Raw genomic sequence first — 25,685 nt, 5'->3', positions numbered from 1 at the left:
GTAGCTGGATATGTGGGTGTGGAGCTTAAGGGAGAGGTCCTGGCATATTGAATAGGAAACAGACAAACACAATGATGGTAAATACATACACAGAACATTTTATTCAAACTAAGTTAAATGTACTATTTCAAAGCTGTATTTTCTTCAGGAAGTCTTCTCTAATAAAAACAATTTTTAAGTCAACTAACAGACTAAATATGGATTGGAAAGAGAGTGCAAGCAGTCTAGGTCCAGAGTCCAATCTAAGCAAAAGTGCTGTGTGAAGACAGTGGTAGATAAAGGAAGAATGGGAAAGGAGACCTAGAACAGGTGGTTTGCATGGGACAGATTTCACCTGGAAAGGTGGTGGTAGAAGGTGGTGATTAGATGAGACAGAATGATGTGATGGTACACTGGAGCTTATGAGACACCTCCATCTTAGCAGTTCTCACTTTTGGTTCCTAGCTTTGATATCATTGTGCTTGACTAAATGTTTTATGAATTTCCAATGACCTATTGAGGAGAACATAAAGTCTTATCCTAAATAATGGGTATAGTTTAGTCTTCTGAGGAGCTGTGTGATGAGAGGGAAATCTCTCGTATTAACCTGAACCTTATGGTTTCTTTTGGCAGAACGTTCTCAGGTTGACCAGCTGCTGAATATTTCTTTAAGGGAGGAAGAACTTAGTAAGTCATTGCAGTGCATGGATAACAATCTTCTGCAAGCCCGTGCAGCCCTTCAGACAGCTTACGTGGAAGTTCAGAGGCTACTTATGCTCAAGCAGCAGGTAACGGCATGTGGAGGATTTAATAAAAATGGATCATCTCTGAAATCTTGTTTTGTGCTGCCAAACCCATGTCTGGAGTCACCCCAAAAGCAATGGCAGGGGAGTTTCCACAAAGGAAGTGCCCCAGACTGTGCCTAATGGGGGACAGTTAGGATCCCAAAGAAAGAAGCACTAAATGCCAGGGTGATGAGTCCAAAGCATTTATTAGGAGAGCTTACTTACAGAGTAGGCTGCAGCAGTCCCCACAAGGGACAACAAGAAAGGGGTGTTCTCCCTAGGTATATCCACAGCCAGGGGGCGGGATGTGGAGTTTATTTGAGGGTTTAAGGAATTTGGTTCAGGGCCAGGGCCAATTTCTTTCAGTGTTTTGGGCAACAACCTAGATACTTTTATCAGTGCCTGGGAATCTTCAAGGCCCCAGGTAGGGTTCAAGCCTGCTGGAGAAAACCTGCGGCTGGCTGGGTCACAGAGCAGTCAAGACACTCTGATTTTTGGTCAGGACATAGAAGAAAAATGGGGAGACCTAGAGGACCTTACAAGTTGGATTTCAAAATGCTTAATAAAATACTTTATTTTTAGATAACTATGGAGATGAGTGCACTGAGGACCCATAGAATACAGATTCTACAGGGATTACAAGGTATTCAGAGGGCATCTGATGGTTTGGGCCCTCTATAGCGTGTTACTTTTTTGTTTTCTCTGCTTTTTTTTTTTTTTTTTTTTTGAGGCAGAGTCTTGCTCTATTTCCCAGGCTGGAATGCAGTGGTGCAATCTCTGCTCACTGCAACCTCTGCCTCCCAGGTTCAAGTGATACTCGTGCCTCAGCATTTGATTAGCTGGAATTACAGGTGCCCACCCCACCCCCAGCTAATTTTTGTATTTTTAGTAGAGACAGGGTTACAGGGTTTCGCCATGTTGGCCAGACTAGTCTCGAACTCCTGACCTCAGGTGATCCGCCTGCCTCAGCCTCCCGAAGTTCTGGGATTACAGGTGTGAGCGACTGCACCAGGCCTTTTTGTTCTCTTTGAGGGGATGAAAAGTAGTCATGAAAAGGTCATGTTATTTCTCTCCTGTCTCCTTGGTTTCATCCTTTTTTGTGTGTGTTTTTGAGACAGGGTCTTGCTCTGTCACTCAGGCTGGAGCGCAGTGGCACAATCATGGCTCACTGCAGCCTCGACCTCCTGGGCTCAAGCGATTTTCCCACCTCACTCCCCCTAGTAGCTGGGACTACAGACGTGTGTCACCATGCCTGGTTATTAAAATTTTTAACTTTTAATTTTATAAAATTATAATTTAAAATTGTAAAAATTTAAAGGTTATAAAAAGTTATATAAAATTATAAAAAGTTATAAAAATTAAAAAATGCTTTTATAGAGATGGAATCTCCCAGTGTTTCCCAGGATAGTCCCAAACTCCTGGGCTCAAGCAGTCCTCCTAACTTGACCTCCCAAATGGTTGGGATTACAGGCCTGAACCACCACGCCTGGCCAGTTTCTTCCTTCTATAGAAAGGTCTGTAAACTGTGCATCCCAAAAATGTTTAGCAATAGACAATATGTTATGGGAAGAGTTTTGATTAGGAGTCAAAAGGCCTGGGTTCAAATCTTCGCCCTTCCATTAGTAGCCTATATAACTTTGGATAAGTCATTTAAAATTTGAAAAACTGGAATGTTGCTAGGCACAGTGGCTCATGCCTGTAATCCCAGCACTTGGGAGTCTGAGGCAGGTGGATTCCTTGAACCCAGAAGTTTGAGACCAGCCTGGGCAACGTGGTGAAACCCTGTCTCTACAAATAAATACAAAAATTATTGATAATTAGTAGTAATAATAATAATTCCAGCCTGACCAACATGGTGAAACCCCATCTCTACTAAAAATACAAAAATTAGCTGGGCATGGTGGCGTGCTCCTGTAATCCCAGCTACTCAGGACGCTGAGGCAAGAGAATCGCTTGAACCTGAGAGGTGGAGGTTGCAGTGAGCCGAGATTGCGCCACTGCACTCCAGCCTGGGCGACAGAGTGAGACTCTGTCTCAAAAAAATAATAACAATAATAGCTGGGCATAGTGGCATGTGCCTATAATCCCAGCTGCTTGGGAGGCTGAGGCAGGAGAATTGCTTGAGTCCAGGAGGTCAAGGCTGCAGTGAGCAGTGTTTGCACCACTGCACTGCAGCCTGGGTGACAAAGCGAGACCCTATCTCAAAAAAAAAAAAAAAAAAAAAAAGAATGTTGATGCCTATTCTCTGTATCCTTGGTGGTTGTAGAGATTATATTCTCCATATTTCGGAGAATTATGAGGGACTATACTACTATACTTATTTATAATTCTTTTCTAATGTTTAAAAATACAAATTAGCTCAGACACAAATGACTTTTCAGATAACATTTTTGCATTTCTATGTATGTATGTTTCCCATTCTAGAAACATATGAACCTTCTGAGCACCCAGACCAGGTTCCCTGTAGCCTCACACGAGAACGAAGGAACAGTAGATCTCAAACATCCATTGATGCTGCACTGCTGCCCACTCCCTTTTTCCCACTTTTTCTGGAGCCTCCATCTTCCCATGTGTCTCCATCACCCACCGGAGCCTCTCTTCAAATAACCACATCTCCTACTTTCCAAACCCATGGCAGTGTCCCTGCTCCAGACTCATCAGTTCAGATTAAACAAGAGCCCATGTCTCCTGAACAGGATGAGAATGTGAATGCTGTGCCACCAAGCTCTGCCTGCAATGTGTCCAAGGAATTACTGGAAGCTAATAGTATGTAAGCTTTTCTCTGGGTTAAGGGCATCCCAGTAGTGAGACTGGGGCATTTTTATATGAGTGATATAAGCCATACTTGCTCATTAAAACTAAAATGAGCAAGTACAACTAATTTTTCACTGGAATTCTCTTCATATATACAGGAGGATTCTTTTAAAATATTTTAGAGAAAGTAATTTAAATATCAGTCATTTTCTTTCATTTCCTCTAATCTAGGGTTAGAGTTGACTTTGTATTAGCATCCACAAGGTTCCATTTATTAGGATAAGTACAAAATTTGTTTCGTGTGAAATAAATGGGGTTGAAGTTAATTCAGCCAATTTTCTGAATAAGGTCTATCCTCTGAATTTCTTTGCACTTACTGTCTGTATACTCTCAAATACAAACCAGGATTAATATAAGCTTGAGAGGCAGGTGGCCATGATGGGGTTTGGAATCATCTACTAAGAACTTGCTGTTGAGAAATAGCCAGGGTTTTCACTCTTTTCAAAAAATAAGACTTACCTGGTTATCATTTGAGAATACGTCTAAGCTATGTAAAATCCTGTTAGAAGTTTGCATTACCACAGTGGTGCTGTATTTGAAAATTAAGTCCAACAAACTGGCATTGTGTGGTTTCCTGAGCAAAAGCAAAAAGTTTAAAAAATTACTCTAGATTTTACTACCAGTACTATGTTGCAGTATTAATCTAGATGTTAGTATCAAATGTATAGCTTATTTATTTATTGAGACAGAGTCTCACTCTGACACTCAGGCTGGAGTGTGGTGGCATAATCACAGCTCACCACAGGCTTGACCTCCTGGGCTCAGGTGATCCTCCCATCTCAGCCTCCAGAGGAGCTAGGACTACAGATGCCTGCCACCATGCCCGGCTAATTTTTGTATTTTTTTTTTTTTTTTTTTTTTTGTAGGGATGGGGATTCACCATGTTGCCCAGGCTGGTCTTGATCTCCTGGGCTCAAGTGATCCACCCGCCTTGGCCTCCCAAAGTGCTCGGATTACAGGTGTGAGCCACTGCACGTGGCTTAGCATATATATATATATATATATATTTTTTTTTTTTTTTTTTTTTTTTTTTTTTTTTGAGACAGAGTTTCGCTTTTTGTTGCCCAGGCTGGTGTGCAATGGCATGCTCTTGGCTCACGGCAACCTCTGCCTCCCAGGTTCAAGTGATTGTCCAGTCTCAGCCTCCTGAATAGCTGGGATTACAGGCGCCCACCACCATACCCAGCTAATTTATGTATTTTTAATAGAGACAGGGTTTCACCATGTTGGCCAAGCTGATCTTGAACTCCTGACCTCAAGTGATCCGACCACCTCGGCCTTCCAAAGTGCTGGGATTACAGACGTGAGCCACCTTGCCCAGCCCCTAGCATATTTTTAAAAATTATTTTAAATTTTTGTGGGTACATAGTAGGTGTATATATTTATGGATTACATGAAATATTTTGGTGCTATTATTTTTCATATTACATATTATTTCAATCTTTCTTAAATCAGATTTTTGTGTTTACATGTAGAACTTGTACAAAGGAGCAGTCATATATAACCTGACTTTTTCCATTTAATATATCATGATTTTTCTGTTGTAAAAATAATTTATCTAAAGTATTTTATATTACAAGTTGCATAATATTTGAATAGTTGCATAATCTGGATAAACAATAATTTATGTGGTGAATATTTTTTGAATATTTAGTTTTCTAACTTTTTTCATATTCTGTGTAACACTGCGTTATATATGTCTTTGAGTACATCTGTGATTATTTCATCACTTTTAATTCCTGGACATGAAGTAACTAAGTCAAAGGAAATTGACATTTCTAAGTCAGCAAATTTTTTTAAATACTAAGGTGTAGCTAAATTGGATGGGTGTGGATAATGAAAACTTCAAAGAAATAAAAGTAAAAGGACTTCAGCTAAGTAGACATTTAAGTGTCTACTAAGAATAAACCACAATGTTAAATGTGTGGACATTTTAAACAAGAAAAAAGATTGATAGAAACAATCCCTCCCCACAAGGAGCTTTTGTAGGGAATAAGACACACAGTGTCTGTGAGATTCACGCAAGGCAGAGGGTAGTAAGTGTTGTCATAGGAGTGTATGTAGGTGATGGGAAACTGAGGGGTGAGATACCAGCTGAAACAGTCATGTTTTTCTGAACATATCATTAAAATATTTGGTAGAGTTTCAGTCAGTGATAAATTGCAGCAAACACAAAAAAGGATGCAATAATTTTTTTCCTCTCAATTCAGGAGAGATCAGTGACAGTTGTCCAGTTTATCCAGTCATCACTGCTAGATTGTCCTTATCAGAGTCAACAGAAAGCTTCCATGAGCCTAGCCAAGAACTGAAGTTTTCTGTGGAGCAAAGAAATACCAGAAACAGAGAAAACTCTCCCTCTTCCCAATCAGCTGGTCTTTGTAGCATAAATAAAGAAGGGGAAGAGCCAACCAAAGGCAATAGTGGGTCTGAAGCCTGTACCAGTTCTTTTCTAAGATTGTCTTTTGCTTCAGAAACCCCTTTGGGGAAGGAACCCCACTCTCCAGCTGACCAGCCTGAACAACAGGCAGAATCCACTTTGACATCAGCTGAGACTAGGGGAAGCAAGAAAAAGAAGAAACTTCGGAAGAAGAAAAGTCTACGGGCTGCCCATGTTCCTGAGAATAGTGACACTGAACAGGATGTTTTGACTGTTAAACCTGTAAGGAAAGTAAAAGCTGGAAAGTTAATTAAAGGGGGGAAAGTAACAACCTCCACTTGGGAAGACAGCAGGACTGGTCGGGAGCAGGAGAGTGTCAGAGATGAGCCAGATAGTGACTCGTCTCTGGAAGTCCTAGAAATTCCTAATCCTCAGTTAGAAGTAGTAGCCATTGATTCTTCAGAATCAGGAGAAGAGAAACCAGACAGCCCATCTAAAAAGGATATTTGGAACTCTACAGAGCAAAACCCACCAGAAATGTCTCGTTCTGGGTGTGATGAAGTTAGCTCTACCAGTGAAATTGGCACTCGCTATAAAGATGGCATCCCTGTAAGGTAAGAATACTGTATTGGTCCAGTCAGAACAACTTTCACCAACTTTATTTTTTTAAATAGAATTTTAAATTATGAATCAGAATTTCTTTAAAAACCAAACTTTATGTGAATGCAGTAGGGATTGTGGATATGGAAAAATTAAAGCTCAGCAGTAGAGATTTTCTGCTTTCTCTTTTGACTCTGTTATAAATATTCACTCTGCTTTTATTTCCCTTCATTAAGAAATTTCAGATGGAAAAACTAATCTCTTATATCATTGCTACTTTGCCCATTGTTTAGAAAAATCCTTTGAGTCAGGAAATTTTTAGTTTTACTACTGCCCTGTTCACACAGATGCTGAGAACACTTTTGCTATTATTTTGTAGTGTGGCAGAAACTCAGACTGTGATCTCCTCCATAAAAGGATCAAAGAATTCTTCAGGTATTTGCTGTTCAGTTTTATTTAAGTTAACCACAGAATTAAAAGCCTTGTAAATATTAAAGCCAGGATTTAAACCTACTTAAATATATTTATAGAATAGGAGAATGGGGAGGGGTTTATCACCAAGAGGATTGCCTTGATCAACAGTTCTGATATTCTTAAAACCTCAAATCCTGGTCTTTCAGATTCTTATTCTCATCTATCTGATTGATTGACTGATTGTAACAGAGTCTTACTCTGTCACCTGGGCTGGAGTGCAGTGGCACTATCTCTACTCACTGCAACTTCCACCTCCCAGGTTCAAGCAGTTCTCCTGCCTCAGCTTCCCAAATAGCTGGGACCACAGGTGCGCGCCATCACGGCTGGCAAATTTTTTTTTGTATTTTTAGTAGAGACAGGGTTTCGTCATGTTGGCCAGGCTGGTCTCGAACTCCTGGCCTCAAGTGATCCTCCTGCCTTGTCCTCCCAAAGTGCTGGGATTACAGGTGTGAGCCACCATGCCTGGCCTTTCTCATCTGTCTTATCCAGCTCCCTTATCTGTTCAACTAATTAGTATTAAGGTTTCATTGGCTCTAAGGATATTTGCTTTCAGAAGGAACTGCTTTAGGAATACTACGTTACTCAAAGAAATAACTTTTTGGAAGTGTGGGAGAGATTGGGTACCTTCCAAGTATCACTCAAAGCTCTTTTTTTTTTTTTTTTTTTTTTTTTTTGAGACGGAGTCTTTGTCGCCCAGGCTGGAGTCCAATGGTGTGATCTTGGCTCACTGCAACCTCTGCCTCTGGGTTCAAGTGATTCTCTTGCCTCAGCCTCCCCAAATAACTGGGACTACAGGCTCACGCCACCACGCCTGGCTAATTTTTGTATTTTTAGTAGAGATGGGGTTTCACCATGTTGGCTAGGCTGGTCTCCAACTCCTGACCTCAGGTGATCCGTCCATTTTGGCCTCCCAAAGTGCTGGGATTACAGGTGTGAGTCACCACGCCTGGCCCAAAAGCTCATTATATAATTATCTATCTTTTTCCTAAGTGAAAGGCCTTCTCTGCCTTTGCTTATTATGCAGTCTTCATAGTGAAGATGGGTATTGAAAATTGTAGTAGTCTGATAGGGGAACTAAGATTAAAGGGATCTACTTTTGGTTTAATCTAGGGACTACTGTATTGTATAATAGTTCTCATTTTTGAGTATCTTTTCAGACTCTAGCAGACATGTCTCTGAAACCTATTCTTGTTTTCCAGAAATATCTTCAGAGCCAGGAGATGATGATGAACCCACAGAAGGAAGCTTTGAGGGACACCAAGCTGCCGTAAATGCAATTCAGATATTTGGGAACTTGCTATATACCTGTTCAGCAGATAAAACTGTTCGGGTTTATAATCTGGTGGTAAGTTGATAGAACATGTAGAATGTTTTTGGTTGCAGGTTTTGGAAAATCCAGTTTATACTTTTTTAAACAATAAAGGGAATTTGTTGGCTGTCTAAAGGAAGGGGTGGGCCTGAGATTGACTTTAGATGCATTTAATCCAGTAGCTCAGCAAGGTCACTGCGGACTTAATTTCTTTTTGTCTCACTACTCTGCCTTCTCTGGTATCACCTCTTCCTGAAAGCTAGTTCCCCTCCTGCTTACAGGGTAAATGTCAGGAGCCACTGGAGTCTCTTTTTCCCTCCCACCAGCACAGAAGGGTCCTGTGTTTTATTCCCTGAATGATCACCTTTGCCTGTGGCAAAGGGGGTTTGGATTACACCAGTGGTCTTGGACTGTTCAGGTCCCAACGCTGGAGTTGGTAATGGGGTCACTTGCATAGCAGCTACATAATAGAGGAGGGATGAAGTGAATATGGGGAAGTACTGGAGGAGGTATTTTCCCTGACAAGTGATTGATTACAGAGTTCAAGTTATTAAGGAGAGCAACACTTTTCCACTGCCTCACACTTAGTATTATCTAATGCTTATTACTCTTAAAAGAATGAACTTTTGAGTTTTGAATTTGAATTTGTTAATAAACTATGTTTATGAACAATGAAGGCTTAAGAAATTTGAAGAACATGATGTCTGAATGAACACCATGAAAATATTTAAAATTGCTAGAGTCAGTGAAAATTAAAAAGTTAGATGATGGACCAGGAAAATGTGTTTACTGTATAGGCAACAGGTATGTAGATTCCTTTAGCTTAATGATGTGAGGATTAACACGTATGACTGAAAAAAGGAAGCAGTGCTACCAGGATGTGTAAGTGTAAGATCTAGGGGAACAGGATATCAAAATATGTATGTGTATGTATATATGTACATTCTAAATAGATCTCAATATGTGCACTGAGATAACATTTGGAATGTGCCCATAAGAAACACCACCAGTGGCCGGGCACAGTGGCTCACACCTGTAATCCCAGCACTTTGGGAGGCCAAGGTGGGCAGATCATGAGGTCAGGAGATTGAGACCATCCTGACTAACATGGTGAAACCCCATCTCTACTAAAAATACAAAAAATTAGCCGGGCGTGGTGGCGGGCACCTGTAGTCCCAGCTACTCGGGAGGCTGAGGCAGGAGAATGGTGTGAACCCAGGAGGCAGAGCTTGCAGTGAGCTGAGATCGCGCCACTGCACTCCAGCCTGGGCGACAGAGCGAGACTCTGTGTCAAAAAAAAAAAAAAAAAAAAAAAGAAACAACACCAGAACCACTAGACCTGTGATAGCACCTGGCATGTTTTTGAATACCATGGTGCATCCTCACAAACTGCTTATCAAATGCTCATCTTTTGTGGGAAATTAGCTACAGTTTGGATTTGCTAGGTCCTTGGTTCATATGTCAGAAAGCTTTGCCCTAAACGTTAATTAAAATTCTGGCTGTCTTACAGTGTTGCCATAAGTATTTTTTGGTATGGCTCAACTAACATATACTTTCAGATACCTCATTGCCTGTGACTGTTTGCTAGGCACTTGGTGAACATACATTTACTGAGCATCTTTTGTGTACCAGGTGCTGTTTTAAACACGAGGATACAGCAGTGAACTGAATGTTTTAGCATCTTTTTGTTGAGGAAATATATTATCTAATCCTCCTATATCTCATAAGTAATAATCTGGTCTGTGCTTAAACTTTAGAGTCGGAAATGTATTGGTGTCTTTGAGGGTCATACCTCCAAAGTTAACTGCCTCCTGGTTACTCAGACCTCCGGGAAGAATGCTGCCCTTTACACCGGGTCCAGTGACCATACCATCCGCTGCTATAATGTTAAGGTAGGTGGGTCCAGAGAAATCCAAAGTGGTTCATATTGAGTCGCCTTTGTATTTACTGTGTGGAGTGGAGACACTGTGGCAGACGCATCGTTCTACCCACCATCTCCTTTTTGCTTCTAAACAATGTTTAGCACATTGTTGTAGCCTTAGGTAGATGTGAGACTTAGACATAAACCGCATTTTCTGTCTCTCTCCACCAGTATTTTTTCACTTCCTACTATTAATAATATACCTTCCTTGGTCTTTGCCATAAATGTTATGCATATCATATGTCAAAATTAATCCTAGATAGAATAAAGAGAAAAATATAGGCCGGGTGCAGTGGCTCACGCCTGTAATCCCAGCACTTTGGGAGGCAGAGGCGGGTGGATTCACCTGAGGTTGGGAGTTTGAGACCAGCCTGACCAACATGGAGAAACCCTGTCTCTACTAAAAATACAAAATTAGCCAGGCATGGTGGTGCATGCCTGTAATCCCAGCTACTTGGGAGGCTGAGGCAGGAGAATCGCTTGAACCCAGGAGGTGGAGGTTGCAGTGAGCCGAGATTGTGCCATTGCACTCGTTCCCTGGCAACGAGAGTGAAGCTCCGTCCCAGGGAAAAAAAAAAAAAAAAGAGCAAAATGTATAAACTTTTTATAAATCTGCAGAATTAGAAATGGACATCTCCTCTGAGAGTTTTTTAAACTTAAATGCACTGAAAGAAATGGGAAAATTACGTTTAAAATTATATACAATATGTTTTTAATTTCTTTAAAAGATGGAGATATGTGAAGCAGAATTTATGACTGTCATTAAGTTTATAACATAGGTGGAATATATGTGATAACAGGAACATAAAGAAGGGGGAGGGAATGGAGCTGTGCTAGGACAAGGATCTTATATTTTACTGGAAATAAGTATGAATTTGAACTAGCTTGTTATAATTTTAAAAATGTAATCCCTAGAGGCACTGGCTCACAACTTTAGTGTGCATCACACTGACCTGGACAGCTTGTTAAAACACATATTACTGGTCCCCACTCCCAGAGGTGTTTTTTTTGTTTGTTTTTTGTTTTTTAAGGGACAGGGTCTCACCGTGTTGCTCAGGCTGGTTTTGAACTCCTGAGGTCAGGGAGTCCTCCCACCTTGGCCTCCCAAAGTGCTGAGATTACAGGTGTGAGCCACCACACGCAGCCCTTTCCAGAGTTTCTGATCCAGTAGGCTTGGGATCAAGCTCACAAATTTACATTTCTAGGCGAGGTGCTATGGTTCATGTCTGTAATCCCAGCACTTTGGGAGGCCAGAGCAGGAGGATTGCTTGAGGCCAGGAGCTCAAGACCAACCTGGGCAACATAGCAAGACCCTGTCTCTATAAAAAATAAAAATCAGCTGGGTGTGGTGGCGCACACCTATAGTCCTAGCTGTTTGGGAGGCTGAGGTGGGAGGATCGCTTGAGCCCAGGAGTTCAAGGTTATAGTGAGCTGTGCTTGTGTCACTTCACTACAGCCTGGGTGACAGAACAAGAACCTGCCTCAAAAAAGCATAAAAATTAACCAAAACAAACAAAAAGAATTTACATTTCTAATAAGTTATTAGGTGATACTGATGCAGATGGTTTGGAGACCGCACTTTGAGAAATACTGCCCTAGAGTAATTACTAAAAGAATAATGCAAAGAGGATCATGAGGTCAGGAGTTTGAGACCAGCCTGGCCAACCTGGTGAAACCCTGTCTCTACTAAAAATACGAAAATTAGTTGGGTGTGGTGACGCACACCAGTAATCCCAGCTACTCGGGAGGCTGAGGCTGGAGAATCACTTGAACCCAGGAGGCAGAGATTTTAGTGAGCCAAGATCATGCCACTGCACTCCAGCCTGGGGGACAGAGCAAGACTCTGTCTCAAAAAAAATAGAAAAAAAAAAAGAACAATGCAAAGAAATTGAGCTTAGAAAGTCAATTGAGGAATTAAAATGGTGAGCTAAAAATATACTTAAGGCTGGGCGCAGTGGCTCACGCCTGTAATCCCAGCACTTTGGGAGGCCGAGGCGGGCAGATCACGAGGTCAGGAGATCGGGACCACCCTGGCTAACACGGTGAAACCCCGTCTCTACTAAAAATACAAAAAATTAGCCAGGCGTGGTGGCAGGCGCCTGTAGTCCCAGCTACTCGGGAGGCTGAGGCAGGAGAATGGTGTGAACCCGGGAGGCAGAGCTTGCAGTGAGACAAGATAGGGCCACTGCACTCCAGCCTGGGCGAAAGAGCGAGACTCCGCCTCAAAAAAAAAAAAATAAATAAATAAAAATATACTTAATACAAGAGAAGGTAGAAGGAGAAATAGAGGAATAAAAATTAGACAAATAGAAAGCAAATAGCAAATTGGAGACCTAAATTTACCCATATTTAATAATTATATGAAATGTGAGTGAACTGACACTAAAATCAAAAGACAGAAATTGGCTGGATACAAAAGTAACATCAAAATCTTTGTTGTCTACAAGAGATACACTTTTATTTTTGAGACAAGGTCTTGGCCTGTCACCCTGGCTAGAGTGCAGTGGCGTGATCATAACTCATTGCAGCCTCGAACTCCTGGGCTCAAGTGATCCTTCCGCCTCAGCCTCCCGAGTAATTGGGATTACAGGCACATGTCACTGTGGTTTGCCAATTAAAATTTTTTTTTTTTTTTTTTTTAGAAATAGGGTCTCGCTATGTTGCCTAGGCTATTCTAAAGCTCCTGGGCACAAGCAGTCCTGCTTTGGTCTCCCACAGTGCTGGGATTACAGGCATGCACCACCATGCCCAGGCAAAGAGACATACTTTAAATGTAAAGACAAAATAGGTTGAAAGTAAAAGAATAAGAATGGAAGAAGATATACTATGCAAATAGTAACAGAGCTGGAGTGGTTATGTTAATATTGAGCAAGCAGACTTTGCAACACGTGACTGGGCACTGCGGCTCATGCCTGTATCCCACTTTGGGAGGCTGAGGTGGGAGGATCACTTGAGACTATAAGTTCCAGACCAGCCTCAGTAACATAATGAGATCCCGTCTCCACAAAAAATAAAAAAATGAGGCAAGCATGGTTATATGTACCTGTAGTCCTAGCTACTTGGGAGGCTGAGGTGGGAGGATCATTTGAGCTGAGGAATTTGAGGTTATAGTGAGCTATGACAGTGCCACTGCACTCCAGCCTGGGTGACAGAGTGAGACGCTGTCCCTTTAAAAAATGAAAAAGACAAGGAATACTACTGGAGAAAGGAGGATATCCCATAATGATGAGTCAGCACACCCGAAAGATGTAACAATTGTAAGTACAGGTACCTAATAACAGAGCTCTAAAATACGTGAAACAATAACTGATAGAACTGAAAGGAGAAGTAGACAAATTCACAATTATAGTGGGGGACATTAACAACCTTTTCTCAATAATTGATAGACTACTAAATAAAAAACCATGAAGGATATACAAGAGCTGTACAACACTGGCTGGGTGTGGTGGCTCATGCCTGTAATCCCAGCACTTTGGGAGGCTGAGGCGGGTGGATCACTTGAGGTCAGGAGTTCAAGACCAGCCTAGCCAACATGGCGAAACCGCATCTCTACTAAAAATACAAAAAAATTAGGCTGGCTGTGGTGGCTTAATGCCTGTAATCCCAGCACTTTGGGAGGCCAAGGTGGGCATATCACCTGAGGTCAGGAGTTTGAGACCAGCCTGACCAACGTGGTGAAACCCATCTCTACTAAAAATACAAAAATTAACTGGGTGTGGTGCGTCTAAAAAAATAAGTAAACTCCGTCTCGAAAAATAAATAAAAATAAAAATACAAAAAAATTAGCTGGGCCTGGTGGTACGTGCCTGTAATCCCAGCTACTCAGGAAGCTGAGGCAGGAGAATCACTTGAACCTGGGAGGTGGAGGTTGCAGTGAGCTGAGATTGCGCCACTGTACTCCAGCCTGGGCAACAGAGAAAAACTTCATTTCAAGAAAAAAAAAAAAAAAGAACCGTACAACATCATTAACGATCAAGATCCAATGAACATTTATAGGACATTCCACTCAAAATTGCAGAACACACATTTTTTTCAAGAATGTGCACATAGAACATTCACCAGGACCACATGCTGGGCTATTAAATAAATTTCAATCAATTTAAAAGCACCAAAATCATACAGAGTATGTTCTCTAACCACAATGACATTTATTAGAAAGCAGTAACAGAAATCTAAGAAATCCCCAAATATAGGGAGATGAAAATAAGATACTTCTAAATTATTGTGGTTCAAAGAAGGAATCACAAGGGAAATTAGAAAATACCTAACTAAATGAAAATGCAACGTATCATTTGTAGGATGCAGCTAAAGCACTGCTAAAAGGGAAACTCGTAGTTTTAATTGCTTCTATTAGAAAAGAAGAAAGATTTAAAATCCAAGAAACTAGAAAAAGAGGCTGGGCACAGTGGCTCATGCCTGTAATTCTAGTGCTTTGGGATGTTGAGGTGGGAGGATCATTTGAGGCCAGGAGTTCAAGCCTAGCTAGGCAACTTGTACAAACCTGTAAAAAATTATACAAACTTGTAAAAAAAAATTGTAAGCATATTTTGGCAATAAATAGTCTTACATAAAACCAGGGGGAAAAGCTGTAACTTAAGATAGGACAAACATAGGTTTGGTATAAGTTGTAAGGGGCTTACACCTTTAAATTCCTATAGCCAGGTGCAGTGGTTCATGCCTGTAATCTTAACACTTTAGGAGGCCAAGTTGGGAGGATCGCTCGAGCCCAGGAGTTCAAGAACAGCCTAGGCAACATGGCGAGACCTCATCTCTCCAAAAAAAATTTAAAAATTAACTAGGCATGCGCGATGGCCCACGCCTGTAGTTCCAGCTACTTGGGAGGCTGAGGTGGGAGGATTCCTTGAGCCTCGGAGGTCAAGGCTGCAGTGAGCAGTAATCACGTCACTGCACTCTAGCCAGGAGGCAGAGCGAGACCTTGTCTTTCAGAAAACAAATACATAAATAAATCCCTAAACATACATTGACAAAAAACAAGCAAGTCTCTTAAAAAGAAATACAAATAACTGAAATAAATACAATCTTGCAAATAAATGCAAATTAAAACCAAAGTACAAGGAATACCATTTTTACTCACAATATTAGCAGAAACTCTTTTAAAAGGCTTTTCAGTATTAAGGGTTCTAACGTGTAGTCTTTGGCATAGCAGGACCGTACACTAGTGAAAAATATTTTGTAACCGTTTTTTGACAGTGAGACATAACTTCATACAGTAAAGCACACAGATTTTAAGTATACAGCTTGAGGGATTTTTCTGCAGATATATGTTTGTATAACTACCACAAAGATCAAAACATAGACCATTTCATAGCCGTGAAGCTTCTCTCAAATGCCTCCCTGGGCATAACCTTCTAAAGGTAATCACTATTTTGACTACTGTCATAGATTACTTTGCTCTGTGCTTGGCTGTCATATCAGTATAACTATACCACATGTATTCTTTTATGTCTAGCTTTAGCTCACCATAATGTTTGAAAATTCATCTGTATTGGTACATGTGCCAATAGTTTGTTCTTTTTTTATTGCTATGTAATGTTCAATTTCCCCTATAAAGTTACAAAAGATCTCATAGGATTAACCGGAAGCAACATGAATCTTAATATTTAGGCATATTTACTGTCGTTTGCTGTATCTTACAATTTCATATATGGCACTTATGTTTGTAATTTTTTCAGGGGAGAAATTGAATAATTTAAGTGACTGACTCTTTTAGGTATGAAAGAAGGTTGGGAGAGGAGATCAATAGATTTGACAAGCCACAGTTTTTCTCATCCTACCCAATTGTAACCATCTTGATTTTAATATCTACAGCCAAGCCCACTTAAAAAGCTACACCTGGGTCTTCAGTATCATTCAACAACAAATTTTTTTTTTTTTTTAATTGAGACGGGGTCTTGCTGTGTCGCCCAGGCTGGAGTGTGGCGACATGATCTCTGCTCACTGCAACCTCCACCTCCCTGGTTCAAGCAATTCTCCTGCCTCAGCCTCCCAAGTAGCTGGGACTACAAGCATGCACCATGCCCAGCTAATTTTTGTAGTTTTAGTAGAAACAGGGTTTCACCGTGTTAGCCAGGATGGTCTCAATCTCCTGACCTCGTGATTCACCCGCCTCGGCCTCCCAAAGTGTAGGATTACAGGCATGAGCCACTGCATCTGGCCTCAACAACAAATTTTGAATTTACTATGTCCTGTCCCAATTCTTGGTTCTAGATAAAGAGATTTGCTAGTACAATCTAGTTGGAGGAAATTGGTAGAAATCGTCTTCTGGCCGGGCACAGTGGCTCATGCATGTAAGGGAGGCCGAGGCGGGCAGATCACGAGGTCAGGAGATTGAGACCATCCTGGCTAATACGATGAAACCCCATCTCTACTAAAAAATACAAAAAATTAGCTGGGCGTGGTGGCGGGCGCCTGTAGTCCCAGCTACTCGGGAGGCTGAGGCAGGAGAATGGTGTGAACCCGGGAGGTGGAGCTTGCAGTGAGCTGAGATCGTGCCACTGCACTCCAGCCTGGGCAACAGAACAGGACTCCGTCTCAAAAAGAAATCGTTTTTTGAAGGTCAGATCAAACAGTGGGTATTAAATCTGCATGTGCATCTGAATTACTAGGGAAATTTTTTAAAACATAGATTCTAGAGTCCACCGAATTAAGAGTCTCAGGGATGGGGTTGGAGCTTGGGTTCTATGTATTTTAAAAGCCTCTTGAGTAATTTAGCCCAGCTAACCTGGCACCAGTTTGAAGGAGACGTTTGGGAGCTATTGAAATAGAGAATCATTTGCGGAAAACCACATATTTGATTAGTGCATTTATCAAATATGTAACTATAATCCTGATTTTCCTCTTTAGATGTCAAAATAGAGCTTTGTCTTTTATATTTGGCCTCTTAATTTAAGAGGCTAAGACCCAACTCATAGTACCCTTTGAAGAATTTCTACATTCTAAGTTAGAAACATGGGTAACATTACTAGAATTTATGTTTATTTTTCATATTACCTACAGCTTGGAAGTCTTAGGCCTCATATTTCAAAGGAGAAACAGATCTAAGATAGTCCCCTACAAAATAGAGGATGTCACACTTTCTTCCGCATAAGAGTCATTTTAAAGCTGCTTTCTGGAGGAATTGTTTTTGACATCTCATTTGCCAGTACCCTCTGCTGATTAAAGGTTGTGTGCTTTTATCAGAGCCGAGAGTGTGTGGAGCAGTTACAGCTGGAAGACCGGGTCCTCTGCCTCCACAGTAGATGGCGAATCCTCTATGCGGGACTGGCAAATGGCACTGTGGTCACCTTCAACATAAAGGTTAGTGGTTGGAGGAGAAAAGGCTTACTTCCCATGCACTTGAAAATAGTGTGAGCATGTGTGGGAAGAAGTAGCAGGCGGGGATTTTCCTGTTTTCTTCTGTGAGGAAGCAGCAGAATTAGCCTCTACTCAAACACAGTTATCTTCTGATGTAAGTGAAACAAGATCCTCCATTCTCTCTGCTTCTACTCAAATGTTCCAGGACCAAAATGTAACTCCACTAAATTAAACCAAGTCTGAAGATTTGGGGCCAAATAATGAGTCATGGATTAAACTAGTCTGTCTCAATTTAAGAATGACATCATAAAAAATGAACTTAAGTGCTCACTTTGACAGCACATACACTAAAATTGGAATGATACAGAGAAGATTAGCATGGTCCCTGCACAAGGATGACACGCAAATTCACGAAGCATTGCATATTTAAAAAAAAAATGAAGAAAAATTAAATTCCGTTGAGTATGACATTGGTGTGGTTTGGCACTGGTTTAGGGTTTCATGAGGGCGGCCCATCTGTGAGGTGAACTAAGAGGTTTGCTGTAATGCCCATATGGCTTCATTCTTTCCTAACCCAGAGATAAATTCATTTGTTGACCTAGCCTTTATTGAGCATCTGTTATGTGCTAGGCCCCAGGATAAGGTTTAGTTTTTGATGGCCCTGTGTGCTTTGTTAAGGTAGTTGGACTTCATCTTACAGGCTGTAAAGTATGAGAGACATGATCCCATTATATTTTAGAAAAAGTCACTGGAGTTGATAAGATTGGGAAAGATTGGTATTAGCAAAGGCAGGGAGACCATTTAGGAGCTTTTGTAATGGAAGCTGACACGAAAAAGGTTAAACAGGATGAAGAGAAGGGAATGGAGGAATATATAATCTAAGAGGTAGAATTGATAGGTTTGATTGCTAATTAGTTGTGGCACCATATCCTCTGGTCATCTTGTAACCATATGTTGGAATGGTACTATTACAGTGTCATTCATAGGCTGCATGCTAGCTGGAACTAACAGAAGGTGTGCATTGAAATATGTCATGGTTTCTGCCTACAGGAAACTTAAGATCAAGTGAGAAGAATTTTGCATGTATATAATCAAGTGCCAAGTGATTTGGTCTGTTCGATATGATACATCACGGAAGGGCAATTAGTGAAGATTTTTGCATTTTAGATGCAGACAAGTTCTAAGTCTGATTAAATTGGATTAGGGCGATAGAAATGGAGAGGAAAGTAAATTTAAAATATTTTAAAGGCTAAAACATGATAATTGCCTAATTATCTTCTCTTTCGTGAGATTATCAGAAGTAGACAGAAGTGGCTGGGTATGGTGGCTCATGCCTATAATCCCAGCACTTTGGGAGACTAAGGTAGGAGGATTGCTTGAGCCCAGAAGTTCGAGACCAGCCTGGGCAACAAAGCAAGACCTCTGTTTCTCAAAAAAAAAAAAAAAAAAAAAGCTAAGTATGGTGGCACATGCCTGGAGTCCCAGCTACTCAGGAAGCTGAGGCAGGTGGATTGCTTGGGGCCAGGACTTCGAGGCTGCAGTGAGCTATAATCACACCACTGTACTCAAGACTGGCTGACAGAGTGAGACCCTGTCTCTCTCTCTTTTTTTTTTTTTTTAAGTAGTAGATAGAAGTAAGGAGCAAGACAATCTTGAGGCAAAATGATGAGATGATGACAAGAAATTCAAATGGAAAAGTTCTTTAAAGGATTGAAAAGCCCTGGAGAAGATGGTCCTAGAGACAGACATTTGAGAATCTCTGCATAGATGTGAATTTTGAAGATGAGGGCTGGGCTTTTTCCTAGGTTGCCCATACTCTTAGAATGTAGTGCTTCTGGAGTCACAACAGAGAGCCAGGACTGTTTACCAGGGCCGGTCCACCTTTGGGTCCTGACCTCCATTCAGTCTGTCTCCCTAGCACTTCAAGACTGTTGAAATCATTGCTCAGCAATGTAGGCTCCCAGCTGTCATTTTCTGCTTAGCTTTAGGAGCCTTACTCCAGGCATGCACCTAAAGAACTTTTGTGGAAGTGGGAGGCTTAATGAACAGGGTTGGCTGGGGGATGAAGGAAAGAAGTCTAAAATCTGAGATAAAAGAATGTTTTGGGATTCAGGATGTGACCCTGCCACTCTGATATAATTAGGCTTCTACAGTCTACTAAATGATGTTGTGAGAGATGACATGGAACCAGGTGCCAGAAGAACATCATAGTAAGGTGGAGAATTTAGGCCAGGTGTGGTGGCTCACGCCTGTAATGGGAGGCTGAGGCGGGCAGATCACCTGAGGTTAGGAGTTCAAGACCATCCTGGCCAACATGGTGAAACCCTGTCTGTACAAAAATACAAAAATTAGCCAGGTGTGGTGGCGGGCGCCTGTAATCCCAGCCACGCAGGAGGCTGCGGCAGGAGAATCACTTGAACCCAGGAAGCGGAGGTTGGAGTGAGCTGAGATGGCGCCATTGCACTCCAGCCTGGGCGACAGAGCGAGACTCCGTCTCAAAAAAAAAAAAAGTGGAGAATTTGAGACTTACTGAAATTACCTAGGAAGGTAATTCTAAATAGAGATTTTTGGAAACAGCATGACACATAGATTGCCTAAATTTTGGATGACAGAAATAGTTCCTGGGTCCGTGTGAGGGAATATGCACTAGAGTTTGAAAAAAAAGGTTCACCCTTCATTATTATTAAATTACAGGTGGTGAAAGAAAGCATAAAAAGAGAACCAGTTTCTAATTAGGATAGAGATGGTGTGGGTTGAAGTTATAAATGAGTTTATAATGTAAGCGTTTGCCCTCCTCAGATCAGGGGATGGGGGAGGTTCAGTAAAAAGGGTTGGAGTGGGAAATAGCAGAGATGGATAAATTAAGGCTGCAGAGTGGGTATGAAAATTTGAGTACAGGTGACAGAAATGAGTTTGTACCAAGGTAATGATGTTGGTTAGTTGAAGTTTTCCAGCTAAGTTGTTCTTAGCTGTAATCTTGGCTTATTTTCCAGAACAACAAACGACTTGAGATCTTTGAATGCCATGGCCCTCGGGCAGTCAGCTGTCTTGCTACAGCTCAGGAAGGTGCCCGAAAACTGCTGGTCGTGGGGTCTTATGACTGCACAATTAGTGTACGCGATGCCCGGAATGGACTGCTCCTCAGAACTCTGGAGGGCCATAGCAAAACCATTCTTTGCATGAAGGCAAGTACAGTGCAAGAGAATAGGAATTGTCTGGCACAAATAGAAGGGTTTTGAGGCCAGGCAGGGTGGCTCACGTCTGTAGTCCCAGCACTTTGGGAGGGTGAGGCAGTGGGATCGCTTGAGCTCAGAAGTTCGAGACCAGCCAGGGCAACATGGCAAAACTCCATCTCTACAAAAAAATACAAAAATCAGTGGGATGTTGTGGTGTGCACCTGTACTACTTATGAGGCTGAGGTGGGAGAATCACTTGAGCACCAAAGATCGAGGCTGCTGTGAGCCATGATTGTGCCACTGTACTCTAGCATGGGCAACAGAGTGAGACCTTGACTCAAGCAAAGCAAAACAAAACAAAGAAGGGTTTTAAATGGCATTTCCTGTGTTGTCTCATGCATCATTTAGAAACACCACCTTGGAAAGAGCAAGGAGATTGCAAACCTTTTCTTTACACCAACATCACCCAGTGATGCACTTTCATTTGAGAAACAATGAGTGTATTTTGTTATAGTGTGGGTATACTCGAATGCCCTTCTAGGCTGCTTCATAATCATTCTGGAAAGGTAACAAACCTAATAATACATTGTCAGTTCATTAGCATGCTTGGTAGGGGGGTGTACGTTTCAGCTGAGAAAATTCATCTGAGAAACTTTTATACCTAGTTCATCGTGCTCATCTCAAAATAGGATGGAAATTAGAATTTGCCAATGTGTATTACAAGTTATAGAGAAAATTAAGAACCATATACAGAATCTGACTTGTTTAATTTTTTCTTTAAGGTGGTGAATGATCTCGTGTTCAGTGGCTCCAGTGATCAGTCAGTCCATGCCCACAACATTCACGTAAGCTGTGTTGGTGTTGTGTAAAGAAACTGTGAATAAAATAATGGTTAAAGCTTGATGGTTTTCTTAAACCTCTTGCAATTTAAATTAAGCACTTTATCCACTGAAGGGATTCGTAATCATCCCTATGCATATGCTCTTGGATAATATTGTGTAACTTAGAAATTCTACCTCATCAAAGTTTTTAATGGTGGACAGACAGGCTTTATGTAAGGTTTAGTTTGAATGCCTCATTTAAACTTGAAATAAACTGAGCAGCTGAGGCTTCCAGAAAGTGGATATGATATGTGGTTAAAATAGAACTAGTAAAAACAGCTGAGAGCTGGGCCCAATGGCTGTCACCTGTAATGCCAGCTACTCAGAAGGCTGAGGTAGGAAGATCACTTGAGGCCAGGAGTTTGAGACCAGCCTAGGCAAAATAGTGGCCCCATCTCTTAAAAAAAAAATTTTTTTTTAATTAGCTGGGCATGGCAGTGCGTCCTGTAATTCCAGCTACTCAGGAGGCTGAGGTGGGAGGATTATTTGGGCCCAGGAGTTCAAGGCTGCAGTGAGCTATGATTGCACCACTGCACTCCACCCTGGGTGACCAAGTGAGACCCCATTTCTTTCTTTCTTTCTTTTTTTTTTTGAGATAGGGGTCTCACTTTGTCACCCAGGCTGGAGTGCAGTAGTGCGATGTTGACTCACTGCAGCCTCAACCTCCTAGGCTCAAGGGATCCTCCCACCTCAGCCCCCCAAGTAGCTGGGACTAATGGCATTAGCCTCCATGCCTGGCTAATTTTTTTATATTTTTTGTAGAGACGGGGTCTTGCCATGTTGCCCAGGCTGGTCTTGAACTCCTGAGCTCAAGTGATATGCCCACCTCGGCCTCCTAAAGTTTTGGAATTATAGGTGTGAGCCACTGCGCCCGGCCTGTGAGACCCCATCTCTTAAAAAAATGAACAACAGAAACAGCTGAGAGACTATTCTCAGGTCATAGAGGCAGCTTTTTGAAGCTCAGTTCCTGGTTCATAACCTCAGAATAATTCCCAACTGATAGACTTGTGGTCTAGATCCAGTGAAATGAAAAAGGTAAAAGTACTTGGAAAGCTATAAATACAGATAGAGTTTTGGCCACTTTCTTTCCATGACTAATATTAGAGTCTTTCCATCAGGATACAATCCATATATTTTGTATATGTAATAAATGATTGTGGGATACTTCTGCTATTAAAGTTAATACAGTTGTATTAACTGTATTTGTACAGTTAATACAATTAATTGTATTAATTATATGTGTACAGTATCCTCAGAATTATGCCTCTTAGAATTATAGAATTATAACCAGGAAGGAGTCTCGAAAGTCAGTCTGGTGACTCTTACTTCTCTTCTGACATAGACTGGTGAGCTCGTGCGGATCTATAAAGGTCACAATCATGCAGTGACTGTGGTGAATATCCTAGGAAAAGTGATGGTGACTGCTTGCCTGGATAAATTTGTTCGTGTCTATGAATTACAGGTAGAATTTAGATTCAGTATTTTGCTTGAATGATTTGGGGAGATTGTCTATTTGGGTTTAGTGTTGATTTCTGATACAGTAAGGTGGGATGGAACCTAGGAATCTGTATTTTCACAAGCATTCTAGATAAGCCTGTGGACTGCAGTGTTCAGAAACTGCTCTAAGATACTTGATCTGGGTCATGGGTGTCAAAACTTAATTTCTGGAGAGCAACTCCAGTCTCTTAAAACCTGTCTAGTTCTCTTTGTGTGCAGTTTCAAGTTTGAAACTCTGATTCTAACAAAATTGATTTTATTACTTCTAATTACCAGCTCCCTCCTTGAGTAGTAGAATGTAAAAGAAAAATTGCCATTAGATTATATTTCTGTTAGAATGCTACTAGTGCTTCCACTTGGCGCCTCAGGTGTGGTTTTAAACCTGCCAAAGGCCTTTAGGGACTGTACTTATTAAACGCAAGGTATAAATAACTTCAATTCTCTTTTTTTTTTCCTGCCTAAGTCTCATGATCGATTACAAGTTTATGGAGGACACAAAGACATGATTATGTGTATGACCATCCATAAAAGCATGGTGAGTGTTATTTGTCATGTAAGATATTTGCTTTTGAATGTGTTTGCTAAAAAATTCTTGTCACTTCCAAAAGTGACATCTGCTTCTGATATGCCTCATTGTTAAGTACCTTCCCATCTCTTGGCATAATAGGGAAGTAACCAGGGGACAGTGTTGAATATTCCATTGTCTATTAATAGCCAAAATTATTACAATAAAAATGGTAGTGTCAACTACAGTTTAATAGAAGGTAAATTTAAGATGCTTCAAAAAATTGAGTGGTGCCTTTTCCAGAGACATGATCTGAATGGAACACTGGAATGGAGTCAGGAGATTTGGCCAGTGTGGCATGGTTACAGCAGATCTAAAAGTAGAAACCAACTCACGTAACCCTGCTAAGCCTTGTTTATTTTATTTTTAAGTTATGGAGTTGAACCAGAATGGATGTTTTTCAGACTCTGAGTAGTAGAATCCTTTCTTTTCCAGGGAAATACAGGTGCCTAACATAGAGCACCCGATAGAAACCAGGGCTACCCCAGTTAAAGTATAAAGGACAAGTGGGTGCCTCTGAGCCCTGCCACTCCTCTCTGCCCTGGTCCCAAGTGGCTTTCTAAGGAGCACAGCTGCAAAATACCTAGACTAGAAGATCTGGAAAATACTTTCCCATTCTCCTACTCTGGAGCTGGTTTTGATTTAGGTGTTTGTTTTCTTGTAGCTGCTGCAAGGAGCTTGTGACTCTTGTTTTGAGGGTGTTTTGTAGTTTGTATGTATTTTGGTCTGATATTATAAACCTCTCTTTCTCCAGATTTACACTGGCTGTTATGATGGCAGTATTCAGGCCGTGAGGCTTAATCTGATGCAGAATTACCGCTGTTGGGTAAGGAGTGAAACTCTTCCTGTCACTGGACTTCTAGAGGTTGCTTCACCCTAGGCTAATTGATAGATCTTCATTATCATCAGTGTAGCATTTTTATATTTTAGCATCTACTTTATGCCTTACACTGTAGATCACAGGTTGTCTCCTCGGTGGTGGTTTTGTTTTATTATAAAATCAATACATGCTTAGAAAACAGCAGTACAGAAATATATGAAATAAAAAGTGGAAGTGCTTATTTTGGTAATGGCACTGCCCCCTCTACTCCCGCTCATCAGAGATGACTAGTGTTAATGGTTTGGTTTGTGTCCTCATTGGTTTTTGAGGAATAGGCAAATAAAAAAAATTTAAGTTCTTGTAAGTTCTAAACCTTAGTTCATCAGGCTGAATTGTGTGGTTTTTATTTTGGGGTTAGGACTGATGATTAACCCTTAAAATTTTCACACTGTTTCTTAAAAGCCTTAATTTTTTTTTCGTCAGTTCTAACAATGGTAGCTTTTCCCTAAAACCCTAAGATCCTTTTCAGCATTGATGGCGTGAACTTGACACTCTCCATTTTAAAATTCGACTTTACGCTTGCCCACAGCTTAGTGACTTTTTAGCTCTTTACATATTACTATCTTTGCTTTTTAATTTTCTCAGTGAAGGCAAGCAGAATCTAGTACAGTTCCTCTTTATCCAAGGGGGATATGGTCTATGTTTTTTGATGTAATAATCAAGAGGGCTAAGTGACTAACAGGCGGTAGCGAATATAATGTTGATATGTTGGACAGAGGGACAGTTCACATCTGGGCGAGATGGAGTGGGATGGCAGGAGATTTCATCACACTGCTCAGAATAATGTGCAATTTAAAACTCAAGAATTGTTTATTTTGGGAATTTTCCAATTAATATTTTTGAAGATCAGTTAACCACAGGTAACTAAAACCTCAGAAAGTGAAACCATGGATAAGGAGGCACTACTGAACGACAGGATCCAGAGTACACAAATAGAGTTAATCTGTAGAGAGAAATGGGGAAGATACCTCTGGCTTTATAGAGAGAAGGATGGAGTAGTACTGACAGAGGAAAAACTTAACTTCGCATTACTTTTTTTGTTTTGTTTTGTTTTGTTTTTTGAGACAGAATCTCACTCTGTTGCCCAAGCTGGAGTGCAATGGCGCAGTCTCG

General features: G+C 41.1%; 1 protein-coding gene and 1 non-coding gene across 6 annotated transcripts in view; both read left to right on the top strand.

Annotated features, from left to right (window-relative positions):
• Positions 1-25,685, top strand: part of ZNF106 (zinc finger protein 106) — an 80,389-nt gene that overhangs the window by 47,611 nt on the left and 7,093 nt on the right. For 3 of the 5 annotated variants that reach the window (XM_019010618.4, XM_004056049.5, XM_063698938.1), the window contains 13 exons: positions 613-767; positions 1,347-1,407; positions 3,189-3,530; positions 5,789-6,569; positions 6,935-6,990; positions 8,229-8,374; positions 10,096-10,230; positions 17,460-17,576; positions 20,567-20,758; positions 21,532-21,594; positions 22,973-23,092; positions 23,591-23,662; positions 24,447-24,518. In XM_019010618.4, the coding sequence (XP_018866163.1) occupies positions 613-767; positions 1,347-1,407; positions 3,189-3,530; positions 5,789-6,569; positions 6,935-6,990; positions 8,229-8,374; positions 10,096-10,230; positions 17,460-17,576; positions 20,567-20,758; positions 21,532-21,594; positions 22,973-23,092; positions 23,591-23,662; positions 24,447-24,518 (2,312 nt within the window). The remainder of the gene's footprint in view (positions 1-612; positions 768-1,346; positions 1,408-3,188; positions 3,531-5,788; positions 6,570-6,934; positions 6,991-8,228; positions 8,375-10,095; positions 10,231-17,459; positions 17,577-20,566; positions 20,759-21,531; positions 21,595-22,972; positions 23,093-23,590; positions 23,663-24,446; positions 24,519-25,685) is intronic. The other 2 variants (XM_031002224.3, XM_019010617.4) reach the window with 1 other exon arrangement.
• LOC115930993 (U6 spliceosomal RNA) lies at positions 17,897-18,003 on the top strand. The gene has a single exon (XR_004067568.1). It is a non-coding gene; the product is annotated as a U6 spliceosomal RNA (small nuclear RNA).

The sequence above is a fragment of the Gorilla gorilla genome, chromosome 16 (assembly GCF_029281585.2).
Source record: "Gorilla gorilla gorilla isolate KB3781 chromosome 16, NHGRI_mGorGor1-v2.1_pri, whole genome shotgun sequence".
Taxonomy (NCBI): domain Eukaryota; kingdom Metazoa; phylum Chordata; class Mammalia; order Primates; family Hominidae; genus Gorilla; species Gorilla gorilla.
The sequence above is the reverse complement of the archived record's forward strand: the minus strand, read 5'-3'. Positions and strand labels throughout refer to the sequence as shown.